Source organism: Phacochoerus africanus, chromosome 7, assembly GCF_016906955.1.
Source record: "Phacochoerus africanus isolate WHEZ1 chromosome 7, ROS_Pafr_v1, whole genome shotgun sequence".
In the NCBI taxonomy this organism is placed as follows: Eukaryota; Metazoa; Chordata; class Mammalia; order Artiodactyla; family Suidae; genus Phacochoerus; species Phacochoerus africanus.
Genome location: NC_062550.1, coordinates 8,683,282 through 8,706,259, shown reverse-complemented (window position 1 = coordinate 8,706,259; position 22,978 = coordinate 8,683,282). Strand labels below are relative to the sequence as shown.

Sequence of the window (22,978 nt, the reverse complement as noted above, 5' to 3'; positions counted from 1 at the left end):
CTCCCTCTGGAAATTTTTTGCACCATCTAGGTTAGAAAACCACATAGCCTAATGCTTAAAAAATACTCATATCAAAAACCTAATCAATTTCAAAGTGTATTTTGGTTTTCTCTGTTGCCCATTCCTGAAACATGAGTTCAGGACAACAGATTTTTCTTTATACACTTGGTTGTGACTTTTTTTTCTTCAAATAAAGGAATAATTGAAGTTCATGGTGGGAAAAGTTGTGTTGTGAGGCCTGCAGTCTCCAGGGCTCAGCCCCTCATGGGCCTCCTGTTCACACTCCACAGATTAGCTGGTTTTGCTCCCTTGTGCTCTCTTCAGGTTGAGAGCTCAGATGGTTTTGACGAGGAATCAGCTTCAGGATCAGAAGGCCCCGGGGGGGTGTGGAAGTAGGGAATCCCCTGTATCCCGATTGCTACCAATTGTGGCACATCTGAGACGGTGGCCCTGGCTGAGAACTTCTGTCCTCACAGGATGTGTTAGAACTCTGCCCCTTGTGCTGAAGCTCAAGGCCAAAGAGAATGGTAAGAAACACTTTAGACTAGAGCTGTGAGAAGTAGCCCTCTTAAATTTTTTTTGTTTTTGGGTGGAGGGCAGGCCCATAGCATGCAGAAGTTCCCAGGCCAGGCCCAGGATCAAGCCTGCACAGCAGCAGTGAGCTGAGCCACAGCTGTGACAAAGCCAGATCCTTAACCTGCTGAGCCTCCAGATGCTGCTGATTCTAGGTGGCCAAATACGAGAGATGTGGGGTCTGGAGTTAACTGCATGCAGCTTGTTTACCTTTGCCTTCTGATCGCCTCATAATCTGTATTTTCTTGGCCCCTGCAACCAAGTCCACAACCTGCCTCCCAGTCACTAATCTGCCCTTCAGTGAGCAGTTGATGTGTTTAGCTGATAGATTTGGAATCAGTCATCAGTCTTTCTTGTTTTGTCCATATAGAAGCAGCTTAGCCCCAAGACCCAGAAAACTACTATCCTTTTTCTCCTTGAGGGAGGAAATAAAGCTGGGGGACACGTTGCCCTTCCACAGCCTGGAAAGAAAAGAAACGTCTCCTTTCCAACAGCTTTGACTCGTGTGGGTGGTGGGAAATAGTTTCCTATGTGAGTGGTACTGGTGCATCAGAGTGCTTGCTTGGGGTCTCCATAATAGAACGGATGGGGTTATTCCACTCCTACGGTGTCCGATTGGGGCAGTGTTACTTTACTTCTTAAGCATCTGCATGGACATCCATCAAGAGGCACTGACAAGTCCCCCATACAGCAGAGAGGAGGACATGCCCCGGGGCTCCTTAATGACACCTTCGGAAGACTTGGGTAGTGGCTGGGGATTCTTGCTGCCTTTGCACCAAAAGACTAGATGCCTTGTACATGTTTCCAGAGAATTGAGATTCCCCAAGGGGAAAGAAAAACCATACCTAGTATCCAGTATGCTTTCCTAGACCAGCTGTTTATAGTTATTGATTTCATCTCAGTAAATAACAGTCCTCTGAGGGAGCAGGATGTGATGGGGATGAGAGGTGGGTTAGAAGACATGAGTTCTAGTCACAGGAGTAATGGCAACCATTTATCCAGCACTTACCAGGTACCAGGCACATGGCTCAGTGCTGTGAATATATTATCTCAACTTCATTCTAAGGATGAGGATACCCATCATTACCCTCGTTTTACAGATCAGGAAACGAAGACTCAGTGGGGGTAAGTCACTTAACCAGAATGTCTCCACTAATAAATGGGAAAGCCAAGATTTTTTGGAATTTGCCCTTAAATCTGTCATAACTCCTACCCCATACTGCCCACACCAGGCAAGACACTTCATACCTTTAGTCGTCAGCTTACCACTGTAAAGAAATGGTTGGGCTAGACTGACTCAAATCAATGAATGGTTAGTTATGTAGGAAGTGCCTGCCCAATTTTTGACCTCACTGTCCTCATAGAAATAATATTTGTAGGGCCCACTGAAATGAAGGGGAGCGGAAACTCAAGGTTTCCCTACAGGGCCTGATTGGAGGACTGGAAGATGGTGAAAGAGCTTTCTCCTAGCTCTTGACAGTTCCCCAGTAGAGAGGGCAAGTTACTGGCCCTAACCTGGACTGTGGCCTCCAAACACACAAATTCCCCTAAGTGGGCAGGTCTGATCAAGCACCCAGGCAGTAGGACTTGCTGGGAAGTGGTTATGCCGCGGAGTTACAGAGTTGGTAAATAATTGAAACTACCCTAGAGTGAGAAAGAGCAGCTAAATAAAATACCTCATTTTTAGGGGAACTGAAACTACATAAACTGAAAGAAGTTCCCCTGTCATAGGTTTCATTCTTTAACAGAAAAGGAAACTTGTATTTTAGCAGAATGGATATGTAAAAATACAATTGTTTAGACCACAGGATTATGGATTTCCTCCACTCTACAGAGTTGAGTCAGGACGCACAGCAGGCCTTTGATGGTAGGTGGATCTCAGCTGAGGTCATCAGTCTCCCCTTCCAGTTACTGAAGGGTTCACACGTCCTCAGTATTCTGCAAGTGTGTGCAAGTGAAAACAGACGAAATAACATTTACTCTTGCCTAGTTTCACATTCGGGCCTAAACCCGGTCCCTAGTTCGGAGCTTCTCCAAGGGCAGTAGGAAAGGACTACGAGGATTCGGACCTAACGCCACTATTTGGATCTGGGCCAGGGCTGCCCGGGGCAATCAAGGCCAGCAGGGTGGGCGGGGCTGAGGGAGCCTTTGCAGAGCGGCGCTACGGAGAGCAGAAGGACGCCGGGGCCAGGCGGCGGCAACCTCACCCACCTTCCCGCGCAGATCAGGGGCTCCCTCGCTGAACAACCCGCCCGCCTCGGAGTCTGAGCCAATAGAAACTCGATGTATATATGACTCACCATGCCTAACCAATCATTTCGACGCGCGCTCTCCGCCAGTAGCTCGCGCGATAACCAGGAGACCTCGTACTTCACAATAAAAGCCCTTCTTGGGGTGAAAGACTCGTCTCCGCCTCTCGGACAGGCACCGGAAGTAGCTGTGCGAGATCCTTCCGCGCATCCCGGCAGCGGACGGTGGTGAGCCTTAGTTCTCAAAAGCCTTGTAAAGTAGTGCGCCCTTTTTTGAGGCTGTAAATAAAAGTAACTCATTTGGTCCTCACAGTTTCGCCCTCGACATAAAAGTTAGAGACTGGAAATGGTAGGGGCGTCGGCTAAATGAAAACGCGTGGGTGGGAGGCGCTGGTCACGTGACCGAGGCGGAAGAATATGCTCTGTGATGCGTCCTCACGGAGGCAGAGTCTATAAAGGACCCGCGCTCGGCGAACCGCCGCCATTTCTTTTCCTCTTCGTTGTAGATGTAGTCCTTTTCTGCGAGTCCGCGCTTTTCTTCCTCCGCTCCCGCAGGGTCCGCGGCCGCCATGGCGTATTAGAGGCAGCAGTGCCTGCGGCAGCATTGGCCTTTGCAGCGGCGGCAGCAGCACCAGGCTCTGCAGCGGCACCCCCCCAGCGGCTTAAGCCATGGCGTAAGTACCGGGGCCCGACGCTCTGGGCCGTGTCCCCCCGGGTCGGTGAAGGGTTCTTGTCTGATGCTGGGGCGCGGTCCGGCGGCGTCGCGGAGGGGGAAGCGGTTTTACGAGCGCCCGGGACGCGTGGCGGCTGTTGGGGTGTCGCCGAAGCGCCAGCGCCCCTGGGTCGAGAGGCCGCTGCGCTGTTCGGGCGTGGGGCGAAGTCCTCGGTACCTCCGGCCCCGGCCGGGGGGGCCGGGGCTCCCCCTGGGGCTCCACGAAACGTGGCAGCAGCCAAGATGGCGGCGGGGCAGGGCGGTGGCCGCGGCGTGAGTCACGGGCGGGCGTGGGCGGGGCCGGACTCGGCCGGGAGGACCGGGCGCCTTCCTGTGGTGGCGGGTCGGGGAACGGCCGGGCGTCCATCTTGCGCCGCCAGGCGGACGCGGGGAAGGTTGGCAGCCGGGGCCAGCGGCCCCCAAGTCGCAACAACCACACGGAGTCGGGATTTGGCCGTCCTGCCCCGGGGGTGGAGAGGCGAAAGGCTCAGACCAGCTGTTCTCTAATGGGGCTTGGTTTCTGGTTCCTGTTAAGGCTTCTCACGGCATTCAGCAGCAGCGTTGCTGTAACCGACAAAGACACCTTCGAATTAAGCACATTCCTCGATTCCATCAAAACCCCGCAATATGGCCGAGATGAGCTTCCTGAGCAGCGAGGTGTTGGTGGGGGACTTGATGTCCCCCTTCGACCCGTCGGGTTTGGGGGCTGAAGAGAGCTTAGGGCTCTTAGACGAATACCTGGAGGTGGCCAAGCACTTCAAACCTCATGGGTTCTCCGGCGACAAGGCTAAGGCGGGCTCCTCCGAATGGCTGGCTGTGGATGGGTTGGTCAGTGCCTCAGACAACAGCAAGGGTGAGTGGGCTTTTCCCTGCCGGTGGGGTCTGGTGATAAAGCCTTGCTTCCGCGTGCATCTGACTCTGGGTTCTGTCCGTCTTAAATCTCTTGCAGAGGATGCTTTCTCCGGGACAGATTGGATGGTGGAGAAAATGGATCTGAAGGAGTTCGACTTCGATGCCCTGTTGGGTATAGATGACCTGGAAACCATGCCAGATGAGCTTTTGGCCACGTTGGATGACACATGTGATCTCTTTGACCCCCCACTCCAGGAGCCCCCGCAGATAGTGAACCCAATTGGCCATCTCCCAGAAAGTTTACCAACAACTGACCAGGTTGCCCCCTTTACGTTCTTGCAAACTCTTCCCCTTTCCCCAGGGGCCCTGTCTTCCACTCCAGATAATTCCTTTAGTTTAGAGATACAGGGTGAAGTGGAAATCTCGGAAGGAGATAGGAAGCCAGACTCCATTACTTACATTACCTTGATTCCTCAATGCATAAAGGAGGAGGATGCCCCCTCAGATAATGACAGTGGCATCTGTATGAGCCCTGACTCCTATCTGGGCTCTCCCCAGCACAGTCCCTCCACCTCCAGGGCCTCTCCAAGTAGGAGCTTGCTCTCTCCGGGGGCCCCTTGTGGCTCTGTCCGCCCCAAACCCTATGATCCTCCTGGAGAGAAGGTGGTAGCAGCAAAAGTAAAGGGTGAGAAACTAGATAAGAAGCTGAAGAAGATGGAGCAGAACAAGACAGCAGCCACTAGGTACCGCCAGAAGAAGAGGGCAGAGCAGGAGGCCCTCACTGGCGAATGTAAAGAGCTAGAAAAGAAGAACGAAGCTCTGAAAGAGAAGGCGGATTCCTTGGCCAAGGAGATTCAGTATCTCAAAGATCTGATAGAAGAGGTCCGCAAGGCACGGGGGAAGAAACGCGCCCCCTAGCTGCCGGGCAGGGGTGTGCATGTGCTTGTACATAGGCTAGGGCTTTAGCTGTGTGTTGCAATAAATTATTTTGTAGTGAACGTACTGCTGATGACTGATTTCTTTAGATAAATATTCAGTCAATCCCCCCTGGAGCCACTTTTCTCACTTTTTTCTCCAGGTTCAGAAGTGAAGTGCAAACGCTCCTTAATTCCCTCTGCCTCAACTCTGCAGACAATGGGGTGGGGGGGGGCAGGAGGAGGGGGTGTGGTGAGTTGAGAGCAGCCCTGGAAGTGACCTGCCCTCCTTGATGAGGCTCATGCCAGTCATCCATTGCCAATCTGGGTGACCCACTCTGGCTTAGAAGGAAGCCCTCTTGGGTTGCTGTGAGGAGCAGTGCAGGTGAGGGTGTCTGAAGCCAGAGAGTGTGTGCCCGCCTCTCCACAGGCCCCTGCAGCCAAGGCCTCCCCAGACCCAAAAGATGGGGGAGGCAGGGGCCTCTGCCCTCCACTTACTGTGCTCCAGGCGCAATCACCTCCCTGTGCCCCAGTGAGCTCACCTGGCCTCAGCTTCAGCACTTGCTGTTCTTTTGTAAGGGTTTCCCGTTGGTTCCTCCCTCAACTGTTGCAAGGTTCCCTTGTCACTCCCAAGGCCATCCAAAGTGACTGCTGGTGTTCGCCCCTCACCTTTCCCTCTCACTTGCCCTCCGTGGTCCTTTCTCCAGTTGAGGTGTATACATGTTTATTTCCTGGGCTTGTAACTGATAAGCAGTAGCTCTGACACCCAGTTTTGCAGTCACTTCATGCCCTGATCTCCAAGACCTGCAGCAGTGCCTGAGGAAAAAATTGCAGCTTTACAACCATTTCCTGAGCGTTCGGAGGCACGGCTATGAATGTATGTTTACTGGAGGGAGACCCAGCCCCCTACACGTGGAGCCCTGTGGGCTGATAAAGGGCAGAGGTGGGCTGGGTCTTACCGCTGGTGGCGGGGGTGGAGGCGGGGGTGCTCCTGGTCCATTGCCAGGCCCCTGCTGCCTTTCTGAGGACGCGGGTCTTGGAGGTCGGGAAATAGCCTTCATGTCTCTGCAAGGATTCATGCGCATCCACTGTGTGCTAGACCCTTTTGAGGGCTGGGGATTCAGTGGTGGGAACACACATCTCTGCTGTCCTTTCTGCGAGGGAGACGGCCAATGAACAGACCTGACGGGACAGCGGGAGGGAGGACCCACTCAGGACGCACTTTCGGGCCGGGAGGAGAGGCCTGGGGTGGAGCGTGTGAACTGAGCGTCGGCTGAGTGACTTGGGGAGCCTCGGGGGCGGGAGGGACGAGCTGGCTTCTGCTCCAGAAGCGTCCCTCTGGGGGGGCTCAGCGTGGGCAGCAGAGGCCAGCTGAGCCGGTCAGTCAGCGGGCTCAGAATCGGGGTGTGAGAAAGGAGACAGATGCCAGAAAAAGCAGAAGGCTGGAGCTTCCGTTTCCTGAGACGGGGGGGTGTTTCCCAGGGCAGGATCAGGGTTTTCATGTCAATTCCGGTGCTGGCAGAAGGTGCACCAGTCCTGGCCAGGTAGTTTGAGATCCTCTTAGCCGTACAGGTGGGGATGGCAAGGAGCCCAGGGTGGGGGAGGCAGGTGGAGCGTCAGCTCCAGAGTCAGGGCTGTCCGTCCAAGGCTGGGCGACCTCAGCGGAGGGAACCTCCTGGCTGGGAGGTTATGACAGGCTGCCTGGAGCAAAGGGTGCCTGTGCTGGGGTTTTTTCCCTCCTTTGGCTGCGCCCAAGGCACACAGAAATTCCTGGGCCAGGGATCGAACGGGTGCAACCGCTGTAAACAGCCACTGCCACCAGAGACTCCCTGAGCTGGGCTTTGAAGGCTGGGGAGAGTTATGGATGTAGAGCATGGGGAGAGCGCCCCGAGAAAGCCAGCCGGACCGGCTCAGAAGTGGGAACGAGTGGACACAGTCCTGCCCATCCCGCCACGAGGGCTCCGGGCCCCAGCCCTGCTAGAGGAGGACGCCTGATGAGGACCCACCCAGCTCCCACTTCAGCCTGAGTTTAGCCTTTTGTCCACACTGCCTCCCCTCAGGCCTGCAGAGCAGGCCTGTCACTGGGCGTCCGTCAAGTCCCACTGCAGGCAAGTGGCAGTCCTGCCCCACTCCCGCTCGGGGTCTCAGCCAGCCCGCCCACTCACAGAGGCCCAGTTGAGTGTGGATGACTCAAGCAGCCCCTCCATCCCCGTGGAAGACACAGGAAGCCTTGGTTGGGGTTCTATCAGCTCGGCCAGCTTTGCTCAGCCTGGTGCACATGTCAGCTGCCCCAAACCCCCCGAGACACCGGTGCCTCCAGGTGCCCTCCATTGACGCAGGTGGAAAGGCCTCTCACTCCAGGTCTGAACAGTTAGGGCACTCGAGACAGCTGTTTTCAGAGTTCCCGTTGTGGCTCAGTGGGTTAAGAGCCCAATTAGTATCCATTAGAATGCGAGTTCAATACCTGGCCCTGCTCAGTGGGTTAAGGACCTGTGGCTGTGGTGTAGGCAGCAGCCGTAGCTCCAATTCACCCCCCAGCCTGGGAACCTCCATATGCTGCGGGGGCGGGGGTGAAAGACCGCTGTTTTCCTGCTCTGTGTACACCTCCTGCTCCACTCACGAGACCATCCAGTCCTCTTAATTACAAGGCTTAACTAGCCCCTGGTAACTGTGGAGCCCCCCTGATGCAACCACTCTTGTAAACAGTGGTGAGGAGTGCTGCCCCGCCCCGGCTTACTGGTTGCCACACATGGTGGGCTGTCACCCCAGGACCCTTTGTGTCTCTGTCACTGCCTCTGGCTCTGTCTTGGGTTTTGAGGCTGGGCAGCTACAGGGCTTGCAGGCCTGTGGGGTGTAGCCCAGCAGGCTCTTTTAGTCCTGGCCTCAATGTGGCAACGGAGTGGCCTCTTGCCTGGTTCCTGTCCCTTCCTTTCCCAGCAGACCTGTCCGTCCCCAGGTCCTGGAGCTCAGGGTCAGCAGCCCCTGCCGGGACAGTGCCAGCACCCACCTCCCGACCACCTGCACCCTAACTGTCCAGGGTTCAAGTCCCACCAGACCTACAGAACCAGACTCTTGGGCGAGCGCTAACACTATGCACGAGAAGGGGGCACGAACACACACCCAAGCAGTGTCCCTGGCATGAATGGGACATTAAGACTTACTGGATACGCACAAGCAGAGGAGCAGAAGCCCTGCTCTCCCCCTCCCCCAGGAGGCAGGCCCCTCCCTCTAGGCCTGGGGAGGGGACAGGAACCTGATCGTGATTGCTGTAACAGCCGCAGAAGGGCCCTGGTCAGCCCAGTCTCTGAAGCAAACTCCCAGGGAGCGAGAGAGCGAGCCTCTGAGCCTGCAGCTTGCTAAGCTAATTAAAAGGGGATGGGAACGTGTCTCCAAGGACACCTGAGTGTCTCCCCCCACTGGGGTCATTGCAGCTCAGCAGGGGAGGGCATGGAGGGCCCGGGAAACCTCGGCCTTCCCCGGCCTGGAACAAGCCCTTCTGCCCACCCTGACCTCCCGGTCTGCGACCTACTCCCACACCTGCAGACAGGCCCTGCTCCACCTCTGCCTCAGGGGAACCCTCCTGTCCCCATTTAGGATGGAAAGGAGGGACACCCCGAGATCTCTGGCCCAAAAGAACCCATGGCAGGTCGCTCCCCAGCCACAGGGGCCCTTCCGAAGTCCTTTACCAGAAAACATCCTGAGGAGCCCTCTAAGGTGTGGGTGGGGGGTGGAGCTGCCCCAAGGCACCCAGGGCCTTCTCTCCACGAGGCCCCAAGCCCTCCACAGGAGGGACTCCTGGGCTTCCCGGCCCTGTGGTCAATGCCACACTCGAGTCCAATTGGGCAGCAGCACCTAGCCACTCCCTGGTGTGTCTGTCCCACACACCTGCCGGACAGTCCAGCCTCTGCCTTTTCGTGGTGCAGCTCCGGGCCCAGCACCACCTTTCTGCTCAGCACACACCCGCTGTGAAACCCCATTTCTAGAGGTCGCCTTCTGAGTCGCCCCACGAGCCCCACCTCACGTGACAGAGCTAAGAGGGGAAAAAAGAGGCCCTTGACCCCTCGGCCCCCACTCCTGGTGCTTAGAGGGCACGCTACTCCCCGCCTGGACGCTGGCGTCCACATCCCTGGCACAAAGCCTCAGGCAGCTGTGGGCGCTATTTTTGCCTCAAGAGCTACCATCTCAGCTGTGGCTGCCACCCCCATGGGAGGCGGCCTGAGGGGAGGTGGTGCCTGCACGGGGCTGGAGGACTTCGGACCTGGACTCTCGGAACCGAGCTGGGGGGCGGGGGTGGGGTGGGGTGGGGTGGGGTGGGGAGGGAGGGAAGGCTCCTTGGCACCAGGGGCACAGGAGACACCCTGTAGGTCAGGGCAGCGCTCACAGCCGCTGGGCCACATTTATTAGAAGCCGGAAGCCCATCTAGCCCGCCTCCTGGCAGAGATGTGGTCCCTGCGGGCCCAGGGACGGGCCCTCCACGGCAAACAGCCCAGAGGCCCTCCTTGGGCCAAAGCAAACAGAACAGTCAGGAATGTTCCTTCCCAGCAAGGAGGTGACCCTCCGGAGCAATGTTGGGGTGTGGGCACAGGTCAAGGCCAGCTCCAGCCCTGCCGCTCCCGCCTCCCCTGCAGGCCCTGAGCCGCAGAGGCTGTGGTGAGGGGAGAAAGGCGGGCCCTCTGGGAGCCTAGCTGCCGAAGTACTCCTGCTGGAACTTCTGGAAGTCTTCCTCGGTGAACACCGTGCCCTCGGCCTTCTTCTTCTTCTTCTTGGTTACAGGCCGGTCACAGGCCTTGCGGCCCCGGTTCTGACGCACAATCTGCGGGTGTGTGGAAGTCAGGAGCCCCGGCTGGTGACTCTGGCATGAGAGGGACTCCCAGCCACTCAGAGCCACACGACCTGGCACAGCTGACTAAGGGCTGCCCTTCCACCGCCCCGGGAGGCAGGGCACACTGCTTCCACTTAGAGGGGCCAGCCACAGCCCAAGGAGTCGCAGGGAGTAAGGCCAGGCCCAGCCTCCCCCTTCCCCCACTCTGCTCCCGGCCCTTGGGGCGAGGCTCGCCCCAACACAAGTGTCTCCAGCTCTTAGGAGCCTGAAGGGTGGCCCAACCTCCACCTGTGCTTAGGGCCAAGGTGGGCAGGGCTGAGATGCCCGCAGATTCCAGGAACAGCCTCAACTAACCCCCAGCTTCCTTCGCTCTGACCAACCTGCCTGGTGACGGATTCAGACACTGTGCTTCTTGCGCTGGTCATAAACCTCAGGTTCACTCCAAGGTACCCTTGGTGCTCTCGCTTCTGGAACTCGGCTGTGAATGGTAGGCAGGGTGGCATCAATTCAGATTCACTCCTGGGAGGCTTCTGGTCCCCTCCTGACATCTCCCAGCTCACCCCTTACGCCCACAGCCCCACCAAAGGCACCATCGTCCCTCTTCTAGGTCACTGTGACAGCCCGGCCTCCTCCGTCAAAAGCACACTCCACACAGATCCTGCCTAAACCCCCGTGGTGCCAGCTGCTCAAGTGACTTATTCAATACACATGCCCTGGGCCCTCTCTGTGTCAGGCACTGTTCTAGGTGCAAGAGCAGGAAACAGAACAGACAAAAACTTCTGCCCTCGTGGAACTGACATTCTGTGGGAAGAGAGATGGTAAACAAGGCAAACGATTTTTTAAGGGTGATCGTTTCACGGAGAAAAACACAACAGCAAACGGCAGTGAGGGGTTGAGGGGTGCCGGGGGGAGGGCGGCAGTTCCCAACAGGAAGGTACAAGAAGGCCCCACTGAGACGAAATCCGCCCAAGGACTGGAGGGAGAGCGTGACACTGTGGGGGAAGAGCATTCTGGGTAGAGGGAACAGCCTGGGCAAAACCTCTGAAGCAGAAGTGTGACGAACGTGCTGGAAGAACAGAAAATGGCGGGGGTGGGGAGGGGAGAGCCCTAGGATTCGAACCTGGAGCGGACAGAGCCGTGGGGCCTCAGCAGGCACTGTGAGAACTCAGGCTCTCACCAAGGCGGACGGGAGCCCCTGGAGGGTGTAGGGCAGAGAAGAGACAGGTCTGCCCGAGGATTTTCCAGGAGTGCTTTGGCACTGTGGTGAGACAAGATTACTGGGGGTGGGGGTGGAAGGCAGGGGCCTGGGTAGGAGGTTTTTCCACAATCCAGGCAATAAACACTGCAGCTCAGACCAAGGTGGCAGCCACTGAGGCCGAGAGTCCCCTCCCACATCGCTTCAGTGCCATGACAGGGCGGTGGGACAACGATGGCTGGGATGGAGAAGTGACCCGGCACACCACGTGCTCCTGCTCCACGCCAGCAGCCAGCATCGCTGTTGCTCAGACGGGTCTCACTTCCTTGCCTCCACTTTGACTCATGTTGGGTTTCCTCCTTAGAACCCATAGTTCTTTGTAACAAATACCTGAACACCTTGTATGCGCCCTGGGGATTCAAAGATACCCTAGGAGCTGAAGAAGTCCTGCCACAAGTCAAAACACCCTACCATCCAGTCCACACCTGCCCCTCTTAAGTCTGTACAGTGGCACCACATTGCTCAAGATGCTCTCCTAGAAACAGGGCTCCATTCCCGCTGGATCTCCTTCCCCCTCCATCCTCACAGCCAGTTCACTGAGGCCATCAAGGTTCCCTCTTCACTGGATCAGCCACCTGCACAATTCTGTTATCTCTGCACCATCACCACCGCCCAGGCCACAGCACCTCCTAGTTGAATGACGTAGGTGAGAGCAGGGCTCTGGAAACACACTGCCTGGTTTCTACCTGTACCATCTGGGCAGGTGCCTGTTTCTGCACCTGTACAATGGGGTAATAACAGTACCGAGGGCACAGGGTTGCTGTGAGCGATGAAATCAGTGAATATTTGTACGAGACTTAGAAAAGCACCGGGCGCAAGGAGTTTTAATTTTTATTAAATGCTCCGTCTCTGACCCTCGTTCATTGTATGTTGCCTTTAACCAGGCTTCTTTTAAATTTTCAAAGGCAACGAATTTCTTTCGGACTTTGTAGATGCCATTCTCCTGGATTACTCCTCCCCTAGCTCACTCTTATACTTCAGGTCTGGGCTTAAATGTTGCTTCCTCAGAAAAGCCTGATTTGGCCCTGAAGTCCTTCTCAAAGCACGAAAGTCTTACTGCACAGACTTCATCACCGCAACTATATGCTGATTTTGAAACTCTATGATGCTTCTCTCCCCGTTTGAGGGCTGAGACGGTGATTTGTTCACCTCCGCGTTCCTAGGGCCCCGTCCTGCGCCCGTCGCACAGGTGTTCTAGAAATGTCTGGGGAACCTTTCAAGCCCTGACTCAAGTGCCCCCTCCTCCAGGGCACAGGCCCCTATCCCAGGAGCAGCACGTCCCATCCAGCCCACTCCCAAACTCACCCAGCGCCGACTTGGGAACCTTTCCCTTGGCCGAGTTCCGCAGTTTCTGGGCCTGGGTCGCCTTTGCCTTCCGGGTCCGTTTCTTTGGAGCCTGGCTAGGCTTAGTCTGGCCTGGCGCGGCCTCGGGGGCTGTAACGGGCACAGAGAAAGGCATGGACCCGGGTCGGAGGGCGCTCAGGGCTCCCATCCCACCGAGGCTAAGCCCGGCCTGGATCGTTCCGCACCCCGCAAGCTCCATCCCCAGTCCCTCCCACCTTCCCTCCTCACCTTCGGGAACCCCCAAAAGCTCCAAGCCCCGCCGCAGCAAGGCCGCCGACATAATTGCACTTAGCCCCGCCCACACACCTCAAGTACTTCCGCCCTGGACACCCCTGTTTTCTCGGCGGAAACCAGAGCGAGAACAGAGGTTCCGCAGAGAGCGGGCGGAAGTGCGTTAGGACGCATGCGTTATATTTACCACTGGGCGGGAAGGGGGCGGGATCTGGAGGTGGGGCCAACACACGAAGGACACATTTGTCGCCCAATCCCAATCCAACCAACCCTTTGCGAGCCAGGCCACACCTTCTCCAGGAAGCCGTCTACCCCTAGCCCAGCCCAGCAGAGTTTGGTAGGTTAAGCCTCTCGGTTCTGGCTGCTCCGTCAAGGGCGAGGCCGGGGGCAGGGCGGAGTGGTAATATTCTCAATTTTTATGAAAAAGGAGAATGCATTTTTTGAAGTATTTTTAAATGCAATTCAACCAGAGCAGCGTATCGCACAGATAGAGTTCACCTTAACGGCTGTCTTCTTTAAACCGGACATTAAAGGCATTTTCAATAATGCAAAACATATAAGTGTTTTCCCACTATTTTGTTGTTTTGTAAAATACAGTTGATTTCATTAAAATATGTCACTTAGGGAGTTTCCGTTGTGGCTCAGCGGTAATGAACCCGGATAGTATCCATGAGGACGCGGGTTTGATCCCTGGCTTCGCTCAGTGGATTAAGGATCCAGCATTGCCAGTGAAATGCGGTGTAGGCCGAAGACGCCACCTGGATCTGGCATTGCTGTGGCTGTGGTGTAGGCGGGCGACTACAGCTTTGACTGACCCCTAGCCTGGGAATTTCCATATGCCCCACGTGTGGCCCTAAAGAGACCAAAAAAAAAACCCCCAAACAAAACAAAACAAAATTCTCTTATATTAATAAGTAGGCTTGTCATATTAAACCAATTAATAAATATTTTATAAATTCTCTATTTTAGTTTCTTACATGGTAACTGTCGTTATGTATTTACACATAAAATAGCTCTTTGGGATTCTGAATTTTTCTAAGCATAAAGAACTTCTTATACCAAATAATTTGAGAACGTCTGGCTTAGAAGTTCTTGCTGTGTGGAGGAGTCCTGTCTGGTTCCCTGCTCCATCTGCAGATCCTGGCCTAGTACCTGGCATGCAGAAGACAATAAATGAGTGAGGAATGAGGACGAACCACTGAATTCATTGTACAAACATGTTCTGAGGGCCTCTTGCATACCTGACACTGTAGAGTGTAGGTCACAGAGATGACTCAGTTGGTCCTTTTTTTTTTTTTTTTTTTAGGGCTGAGCCCGTGGCACATGGAGGTTCCCAGGCTAGAGGTCAAATCGGAGCTGTAGCTGCCAGTCTATGCCACAGCCACAGCAATGCCAGATCTGAGCCGTGTCTGTGACCCACAACACAGCTCATGGCAACGTCGGATCCTTAACCCACTGAGGGAGGCCAGGGAGTGAACCCGTGTCCTCATGGATGCTAGTCAGAGTTGTTTCCACTGAATCACCCCGGGAATTCCCATGTATTTTTTATTGACTCTTTCCCCACCCACTATAAGCTCTACAAAGGCAAAGATCTTTCTTTGTTCACTGTTACATCTCTGGCACCTGCAGTTGTGCTTGGCTTATAGTAAAGGCTCCGTAAATGCACAAATCAGATAGATGAAGACAGAGATGTCCAGGTGGAAGTAGGATGGGTGAGTCCGCCGCTCAGGAGAGCAGCGGACCAAGCTAGACCGGGACTCTCTTTCTCCTCCCGACATAGGCTGGTCAGCACATGGTCCCTGTGGTGGAGAGATTTTTTTGTATTCTATCGTCGCAGCCAAAGTGTGGATTCTTGCAGGATCTCCAGTTGAGTCTGGACCTCCGCTGGATTGCGGTGGGGCCGAGCGGCTAGTTCGGCCACTAGGTGGCGCCGCAGGACAGCTCTTTCGCACAGCGTGGTTCCAGGATCCGGTCCGCAGAGGTCCAGGTTGCGGTGTCAGTGCGTGGGGTCAGGACGCCTCTGGGCGACATCTGACCCTTTGTGGCCAGCCCTGCGTGGCCCTGGCTTCCTGCTGTCTCTACCCCGCGGCTTTCCAAGACTGGGTGGGGAAGCTGAGGCAGAGCCAGCGGGTTGGGCCGCCTAGCAGGGAGATGAAGTCTTCTTGGGAAAAGGTTTGCAAATGACAGCTGGGCACGCACTGTCAGGGGCTTTGTGACCCTAGGCGATCCCTTAACAGACAGCACCTCAGTTTCCTCACCCGTTCAATGGGCTTGGCTCCCTAATAAAGTGGGTGTGAGGAGCCAGTAAGTTAATATGGATAAAGCCCTTGTTCCCCGAATGGGGACTGGGTGTCAGAGCCCAGCAGCTGTTCATGGCGGATGTTACAGAGGCGTCCACCCCACTCTGGGCAAGAAAGAGCCTCCTGCCTTTGAGCATCTAAGAATTGCCAGGCCTGTCCTGGACCCCTGAGGGGACAGGCTCAGGGAGGGCAGCTCCCTCCTGGGCCTCATCCTTGGGGTGGGGGTGGAGTGTCATGAGGTCTCACAGGTGGGTTCTTGTCCTGGCTGCCTGATGTCCCCCGGGGAACTGCTTTACTGCTCTCATCCCATTTCCTCGTCTGTGGGTGGAAGCACTGGGCTCCTGCCTGTGCCGGGCCCTTCTTTCCCTGCCCCCCCCCCCCCACCCCGTGCCTGCTCAGCTGAAGCCCTGGACCACACAGAAGAGGCATCACGGTGAGGTGGCCACATACCTGGCCCTGCCTTATGTCTGACTCTTGTCTCTCCACGTCTCTGTCCTCTCTCTGTCTCTGAGTCTTCTGTCTTTCTGTCTCTTCCCTCTGTCTCAGGCACCGCCCGCTCCCCCCACCCCCGCCCCGCCCCCAAGTTCCTAGCCTCTCTCCACCTCCAAATGGAATTTCCAATTGCCTTCTCCAATGGGGACCAGTGATTGCCAGTCTCCTCTCTGGGTGTGGGCCCTCTCCTTCCCTCTGCCACCTTGTCCTGCATTAACACAGGGGCCCCTCTCCCTCCCTCCCTCCCTCCCTATCACCTCCCACTCCTGCCATCCGTGGCTTTGAAGTGCCTTCAGAAGATCACTCGAGTGAAAATCCATTTCTTTTCTGTCTGGTTGTAAATGGCCAGAGAGTAGGCTCCTTTGGCCTCTGGTCTCAGCACCTCCCTCTCAGGCTTTCTGGAGCTTTCTTTTCTGAAAGGTGATACACATGTCTCCTCCTGCGTCAGTATCCCCGGGGTCACCATGGGACCAAGGGAGGTGTTGGGTGATGGGCAGGGCTGGGGGGATCCTCAGGGGGCTGCACCTGACGCAGGTGCTCTGGGCTCTACCACCTGGGCTCTCACAGCTGTGTGCCCGGAGCAACCCGCCTTCCTGCTCTGCGCCTGCTTCCTCCTCTGTGAGTTGGGCTTTGAGAAATATTGTCCAAAAAAAAGGAGTTCTTGTCATGGCTCAGCGGAAAGGAATCTGACTAGCATCCATGAGGATGCAGGTTCAATCCCTGGCCTCGCTTGGTGGGTTAAGGATCCAGTATTGCCGTGAGCTGCGGTGTAGGTCACAGACAAGGCACAGATCTGGCATTGCTGGGCTGGGGTGTAGGCTGGCAGCTGCAGCTCTGATTCGACCCTAGCCTGGGAACCTCCATACACTGCCGGTGTGGACCTAAAAAGACAAAAAATAAATAAATAAATAAGTAAAAAATAAAGAAGAAGAAAGAAAGAAAGAAATATTGTCCAGCCCTCCTTCCAGGGCTGAGGGTGGTGGGGGCCCAGAGCTCCTGGCTCTGGGAATCCTGAGGTCTGGTGGCAGTGTGGGTTCTGGAGCCAGGCTGGGCTGGTCCCAATTCTGGCTTTTTCATTCACTAGCTGTGTGACCTTGGGCAAGTCACGCAACCTCTCTGTGCCTTGGTTTCCTCATCTGTATGTTGATTATAATAATGGTCCCTTCCTGGTAGTGTGGCTGTGAAGATCGGGTGCAAAGTGCTTGGAGTGGCATTTTGGGCAGAGTAAGTGCCATAAGCTTGAAAATGAAGGATTGCCGTGTGGGTCGGCAGGGTGCCCGTGATCTGTGCCCATGTCTGTGGGTGTGACGTGCACATGTGAGTAGCTGCTGGACCTCCATGCTCCTGTGATCAGCCCATGGGCAGAGTAATTCTCAAGAAGCTGGAGCCAGCAGGTCTGCGTTTAATGCAGCCTTTGTCACTCACTAGCCTTGTGACCTGGGGAGGTTATGTGGCCTCTCAGAGCTTTGTAGGGGTTGGCGGTGTCTCCCTCTGGGGTCTGTTGGAGGGGGAGCATGCAGCGGGAGGTGGCATGGAATGTCCTTGGCACTGGGCCTGGTACTTAATCATGTATTCACTCAACAAACATCTGCTGAGCAGTACTAGGAGCCAGGCTGTGGGCAGGGACGTGAATTCGGGGAGAACAAGGGGCTTTGCCTGGGCCTGGCTGTGCTCACACATGTGTGTTACACTTTCAGCAGGTGTGAACCACTTCCGCCTCTCCAGGGCCTGTGTTTGTGGCCCCAGGGTTTGTGGGCTTCAGGGTGACATCCGTAGACAGGTCCCAGGGACAGCAGCCCATGGCAGGGGAGGGTCTAGGCCGAGGCAGAGTGGCCTCTTTTCAGTGATTTGAAAAGATAAAATGGTTGGCCTGACTGATTTTAAGAACTTAATAAAGACCCAGGAAGAAGCTGCTAGAAATTGTTTGCAGAGATCTGGGGTCAGATGGGGTCAAAGGTGGGATCTTTTTTTTTTTTTTTTTTGGATGCACCAGAGGCATAAGGAAGTTCCCAGGCCAGGGATCAAATCGGAGCCACAGCTGTGACCTACGTCACAGCTTTGGCAATGCCAGATTCTTAACTCACTGTGAGGGGCTGGGGATCAAAGCCTTGCTGCGGTGGAGACAACACTGAAAGGTAGGATCTTTTTAAGGGCTCAACCCTTAAAATACTAAAGACACAGCTTTGCCACTAACTTGTGGTGTGACCTTGGTACACCCCCCTTCCTCTTTGGCCTCAATTCCCTCAGGGGTCCCCTAGCCCTGCTAGGCTCCCAGGGCCACTGACACGTTGAGATGTTGCAGGGAGAGGGTGGGCGAGCTTGTGAGAGGCAGGAAAGGACTTGAGAGACCCTCAGCAAGCCAGCACCTGTCCCCTCAGCCAACTCACTTTTCCTTATGGCCACATCTCTGGCATATGGAAGTTCTGGGGTCAGGGATTGAATCTGAGCCGCAGCTGTGACCCACTCCATAGCTGCAGGAACTCCGGATCCTTTAACCCACTGCACCGAGCTGGGGATCAAACCTGCACCTCTGCAGCAGCCTGAGCCGCTGCAGTTGGATTCTTAAGCCACAGCACCACTGGGGGAGCTCTCCCTGGCCAACTCTTAGTCTGAGACCTCGCCAACACAGAAGGGGTCAAAAGGGGGTCTTTAGGCAGAGCAGCTGGGGATTTGTCCTCACTGTGAGATTTTGAATAAGCCCCATCTCTGCTCAGGGCGTCAGGGTCCCCATCTGAGCAGTGGGGACAGACACTAGGAATGTGGAGGCAGAGAAAGTTTCAGGACAGAGCTCTGGGAGGAGTGGAGGGTGGGGAGTGGGAAGGGGGGGTTCTGGCTCCCAAGGGATTGGGAGGGTTGATCTCTTCCAGCCTCTGCTTTTTAATTCTAATTACATCTCCATTAAAATGCAAATTGACAACAAACTAGGGGAAGGGAGGCTCTGTTGTCATGGCAACTGGAGTCTGAGCCTGGGGAGAGGAGAGCTGCTCGGCATCTCCTGAACCTTCCTGACCAAGCAGGGGGCCTGCCTGGGACCCCCCTTCTCCCCCTCTCAGAACTCTCACCCCCAGCTTGGGAGTCTCCTGCCCTGAGGCTGGGTCTTCGGGGAAAGGGAGCTGGATAAACTTGTTGAAGTCATTTCCCTTCTTGGCCTCAGTTTCTCCATCTATAAACTGGGGAAAACATTATAGGCCCCTCTTGCGGGGTTGTCCTGGGGACTCAGTGACTAAGACATCAGGGAAGAAGGGGTCCGCCCTCCAGGTGCAGCTCCAGGGTACTTACTTGATGAAGCTGTGGCCTGGACCCTTCCCTGTGAGGAAGCAGGGTGCCTCTCACCCTGGAGGTCTGGCCTCTGCTCCATCCCCGAATCAAAAGCCAAAAGATGGCCTGAGAGGGACTTTCAAATCCTGTGTGAGGGCTCCGTTTTTCAGGCTGGAGCTTCCTTTACATACTGTAGCCAGTTGACCTTATGCTGGTCTTTCCCTGCAAGGGAAATATGGGTGCCTAAAAAAATGGTGGTGGTGGTGGGTCTTTCTAACCCCGGTGGATCTGTCGACAAGGGAGGATAAAGAGAAGGAACTTTGGGAAAGGAAAAGAGCTGGCAAAAGAAGCAGGAAGGGCTGACTATATGGAGGAAGAAGTTTCCCTTTTTGCCTCTGTTGCTAGGAAGCTCAGGTTGAACAGCATTATTACTGTATATGATAATCAATGATCTGATTACATTAGTGCCTTACATTACTCTGTTATTCAACTGTAGTAAGTGTCCCCTTCAACTTTCAAGTCTATTCAGCTCAATCCTGTTCCCCACATGATTTATAATCTTTTATTTCCCTTGCTAAGAAATCCGCTTTAGACATGGCTGTGCGTATAAATTATAAATTAACAATATGACAGAGAAAAAAAATGAGCGAGGCCAGTTCTGGGCAAACCTTTCCGCCTCTAAACTTCTGGGTGATTGCAACCTTGTGCTAAGTGCAGGGAGTGGGAGGAGGTGGTTGTTGGGAGGTGGGGAGTGATGGCTGTAAAATGCATCTGATGATTGATTTTGAGTTCTTAATGCTAAGCTGGGAAGGCTGCATCTCCTTAAGACAAGGGTGGTCTTGGAGGGGCCAGATATTGAACGAGGTGGGGGCTCAGTTCTCAGAAGAGTCCAGGGAATGGGATTAACTCTCTCACCAGCCCCTGACGGACGGGACAGGGGGGTGTTTACACCACTTCCCCCTACCTCTACCGCTGCTTCCTTGGCCATTAGGTGGGGTGGAGAAGTAAGTTCTGGCTGATGGTGTGTTGCTGGAGGGGAGAAGGCCACTTGGGCCTGGCCTGGCTCTTAAAAGCATCCCTTTCCACCCCCAGCTCATTTTTCTTCTGCTACCGTGACCTTGGTACAATATTTGCAGCCGGCAGAGGAGGGTCCGATGGAACCATGACACATACAAACAATAGACAATAGTTGCTGTAACTTGTAGAGCTCTGAGATTTAAGGATCCATTTGTTACTGCAGCATAGCCATCATCCTGACTCACACACCTCAGTCCCCTCCTGACCATTCCCGGGAGTCCCCAGGGGGTGGGTGACCTGTGTCTTGTGAAGTTTATGCACAGAGGCAAAATGAGGAGGAGCAGGCATTGTCGTGGCTTCAGGGTCCTGTGTCTGTTTTCGGGAAAACCTTGTTTTGCTGGAGGCGCAGGCTTTGAGAATGCAGAGAGCTGGCCTTGAGGCCTGTAGGTGGACGGAGGCTTCTCAACCACAGAGGAAGAGCCCCCAGGATCCGGAGATGGCTTAGAGGGGGGACTTAGAGAGGAACACAGGTCAGAGTCTGTCCTGTCCATCCTTGCAGCCAGCCCCCTCTGGGGCTCCTTTGCCAACCAGTGAAAAGAGAAGGTATGAAATGCCTGGATCTCTTCGCCCCACACAGATGGAGCTGAGGGTGCAGGGGACAGGGGCTGGGTGGGTGCTGGGGACTTCTCAGACCCCAGAGCCCCTATTGGGTGTGTCCTGAGAGGCCGCCTCCCAGCAAGGAGCCTGGGACCAGAGTCAGGATGTGGGCAGGATCCCCCTGGATGAAGCAGAGTTAGAGATTTGCACCATAGCTCCACCAGGGACCCCCAGAGCGGCCAGTTCCTTCCCTCCCCCACAGCTGCTCCAACCCAGCCAGCGCCCTGAGGGTCTGCTTTCACCCCTGGTGCTGGGCTTTGGAGACACAGAGAAGACGCGCTCTGTCCCCGCCACCTTCAAGGAATCTGGTGGGGAAGACAGCACCCCTTGACCTGGAGTGATGACGGCCGGTGGGCTGGGTCAGAACAAAATAAAAATGCAGGGCCCCATGGTTGGGTGCTGGGGAGGGAGCCCGTGTGACTGCTCCAGTTGTTGCTCTACTTGAGGGCATGGGCGGCTGGGAAGAGTTTTCAGCCTGGGTTTTCTTTGCCCTCCCTCTTTCTTTTCTTTTCTTTCTCTCTTTCTTTCCTTCCTTCCTTTCTTCCTTCATCTTTTTAGGGCCGCACCCATAGCATATGGAGTTTCCCAGGCTAGGGGTCTAATCAGAGCTACAGCTGCCAGCCTACACCACAGCCACAGCAATGCAGGATCCCCGACCCATTGAGTGAGGCCAGGGATTGAACCCAGTTGGGAGGCAGGCAGCTTTTTCCTCCAGTTGGTGGCCCATGTGGACTTTAGGGCAGCTGTTTCCTCATCTGCTGCCCCCAGGTTGGGAACATGCCCTTCCCCCCATACAAACCCTTTGTGCCTGGGGCTCCATGGCTTCAGCTTTGGCACAGACAGGTTTATAGGACCCCTCAGTCCTGGGGGTGGGGCGCTAGACTGGCTCTCTGCCCCAGGTCTGGTGCCAGAACCATCCCCTCTTCTGCCTCTGTTCTCCCCTTTTTCTGCCAGATGACCACCTCCCGTGTCCTCCCAGGCCTGGGTCCTGGCTCCATTCCATTCACCACTCCTTTCCCTGATGCTCTCAGGCAGAGCAGAGTGGGTGGGTAAGGAGGTGACTCCGGAGTCAGATGCCTGGATTCATTTTTTTTTTGTTTGTTTTTGTCTTTTTAGGGCCACACCTGCGGCATATAGAAGTTCCCAGCCTAGGGGTCAAATCAGAGCTGTAGCCACTGGCCTGCACCACAGCCACAGCAACGCCAGATCCAAGCTGCATCTGCAACCTACCCTACAGCTCACAGCAATGCCTAATCCTTAACCTACCGAGCTAGGCCAGGGATCGAACCTACATCCTCATGGATGCTAGTCAGATTCGTTTCCACTGAGCCACAGTGGGAACTCCCGGGCTGCCAGGATTCAAATCCTAGCTGCACCATCTACAGGCTGTGTGACCTTGGGCAAGTTGCTCACCCTCTCTGTGTTTTCGTTTCTTTGTCACAAATTGTGCTTAACCGTAATGTCAGTCCCGTAGGTTGTGAGGATTAAAGGAACACATTCTTGGAAGTTCCCGTTGTGGCTCAGCAGTAATGAGCCCAACTAGTATCCATGAGGATGTGGATTTGATCCCCAGCCTCGCTCAGTGGGTTAAGGATCTGGCATTGCTGTGGCTGTGCTGTAGGTCTGCAGATGCAGCTCTGACTTGACCCCTAGCCTGGGAACTTCCTCATGCAGCAGGTGCGGCCCTCAAAACAAACAAACAAACAATAAATACATGGACACATTCTTAGTGTTCTATGACCATAACTGCCATGCTTTTGGTGTCTGTCCACTGCAGAGTCCTTTCCTAGTCCATATCTGGTCTTCACACCTAACCTGTGACACAAGTGTCAGACCTACTTGACAAACGCAGAAATTGAGGCTCCCACCTATTCCACACAGTGGAGAGCTTGGGACTTGGAGGTCAGACCTGGGTGTGAGTTTAAGCTCAGGCATCTTCTGTGTGTCTCTGGGGGGACACCCTTCTACTTTTCAACCTGTTTCCTGATCTTTTACCTGCCTTTTTTTTTTTTTTTTGGCTGCACCCGAGGCATACAGAAGTTCCCGGGCTAGGGATCGAACCCGAGCCACAGCAGGGACAACACTGAATCCTTCATGGCTAGGCCACTGGGGGACTCCCTGTTTCTTGATCTTTAGAGTCAGAATTCTAAGCCTTGCTCTGCAGGACTCTAAAAACCCACTGCTTCTCAGGTGCATGAACTTTTAGCCAGATTACTTGCCTCTCATTGCCTCAGTTTCCACATCTGTAAAATGGGGGTGATAATTCTAGCAACTACCTCTTAGGGCTGATGTGAAGGCTGAT

At 55.0% G+C, this 22,978-nt stretch overlaps 2 protein-coding genes and 1 long non-coding RNA gene across 3 annotated transcripts; 1 reads left to right on the top strand and 2 right to left on the bottom strand.

Annotated features, from left to right (window-relative positions):
- Positions 1–4,161: 4,161 nt before the first annotated feature.
- On the top strand, positions 4,162–5,384 carry ATF4 (activating transcription factor 4). Its single transcript, XM_047786203.1, has 2 exons — positions 4,162–4,387; positions 4,484–5,384. Exons 1-2 carry the CDS (start codon positions 4,162–4,164, stop codon positions 5,302–5,304), a joined length of 1,047 nt encoding a protein of 348 aa, XP_047642159.1. The 3' UTR covers positions 5,305–5,384.
- On the bottom strand, positions 5,053–9,604 carry LOC125130639 (uncharacterized). The gene is made up of 2 exons (XR_007135755.1): positions 6,260–9,604; positions 5,053–6,116 (listed from the first exon to the last, which is right to left on the bottom strand). It is a non-coding gene; the product is annotated as an uncharacterized LOC125130639 (long non-coding RNA).
- Positions 9,605–9,659: 55 nt separating this feature from the next.
- Positions 9,660–13,084, bottom strand: RPS19BP1 (ribosomal protein S19 binding protein 1). Its single transcript, XM_047786204.1, has 4 exons — positions 12,950–13,084; positions 12,683–12,811; positions 10,503–10,600; positions 9,660–10,113 (listed from the first exon to the last, which is right to left on the bottom strand). The coding sequence occupies exons 1-4, from the start codon at positions 12,999–13,001 to the stop codon at positions 9,982–9,984; spliced, it is 411 nt and encodes a 136-aa protein (XP_047642160.1). The 5' UTR covers positions 13,002–13,084; the 3' UTR covers positions 9,660–9,981.
- Between the last annotated feature and the right edge of the window lie 9,894 nt (positions 13,085–22,978).

What these genes read in the sequence shown, in the direction of transcription:
- ATF4 (XM_047786203.1), top strand. Translation starts at nt 4,162, where the DNA reads ATGGCCGAGATGAGCTTCCTGAGCAGCGAGGTGTTGGTGGGGGACTTG. An exon ending in TGCCTCAGACAACAGCAAGG is followed by an intron (nt 4,388 to 4,483) that starts GTGAGTGGGCTT and finishes AATCTCTTGCAG; the next exon opens with AGGATGCTTTCTCCGGGACA.
- RPS19BP1 (XM_047786204.1), bottom strand. Translation starts at nt 13,001, where the DNA reads ATGTCGGCGGCCTTGCTGCGGCGGGGCTTGGAGCTTTTGGGGGTTCCC. An exon ending in GCTTTTGGGGGTTCCCGAAG is followed by an intron (nt 12,812 to 12,949) that starts GTGAGGAGGGAA and finishes TGCCCGTTACAG; the next exon opens with CCCCCGAGGCCGCGCCAGGC. An exon ending in CTGAATCCGTCACCAGGCAG is followed by an intron (nt 10,114 to 10,502) that starts GTTGGTCAGAGC and finishes ACACACCCGCAG; the next exon opens with ATTGTGCGTCAGAACCGGGG.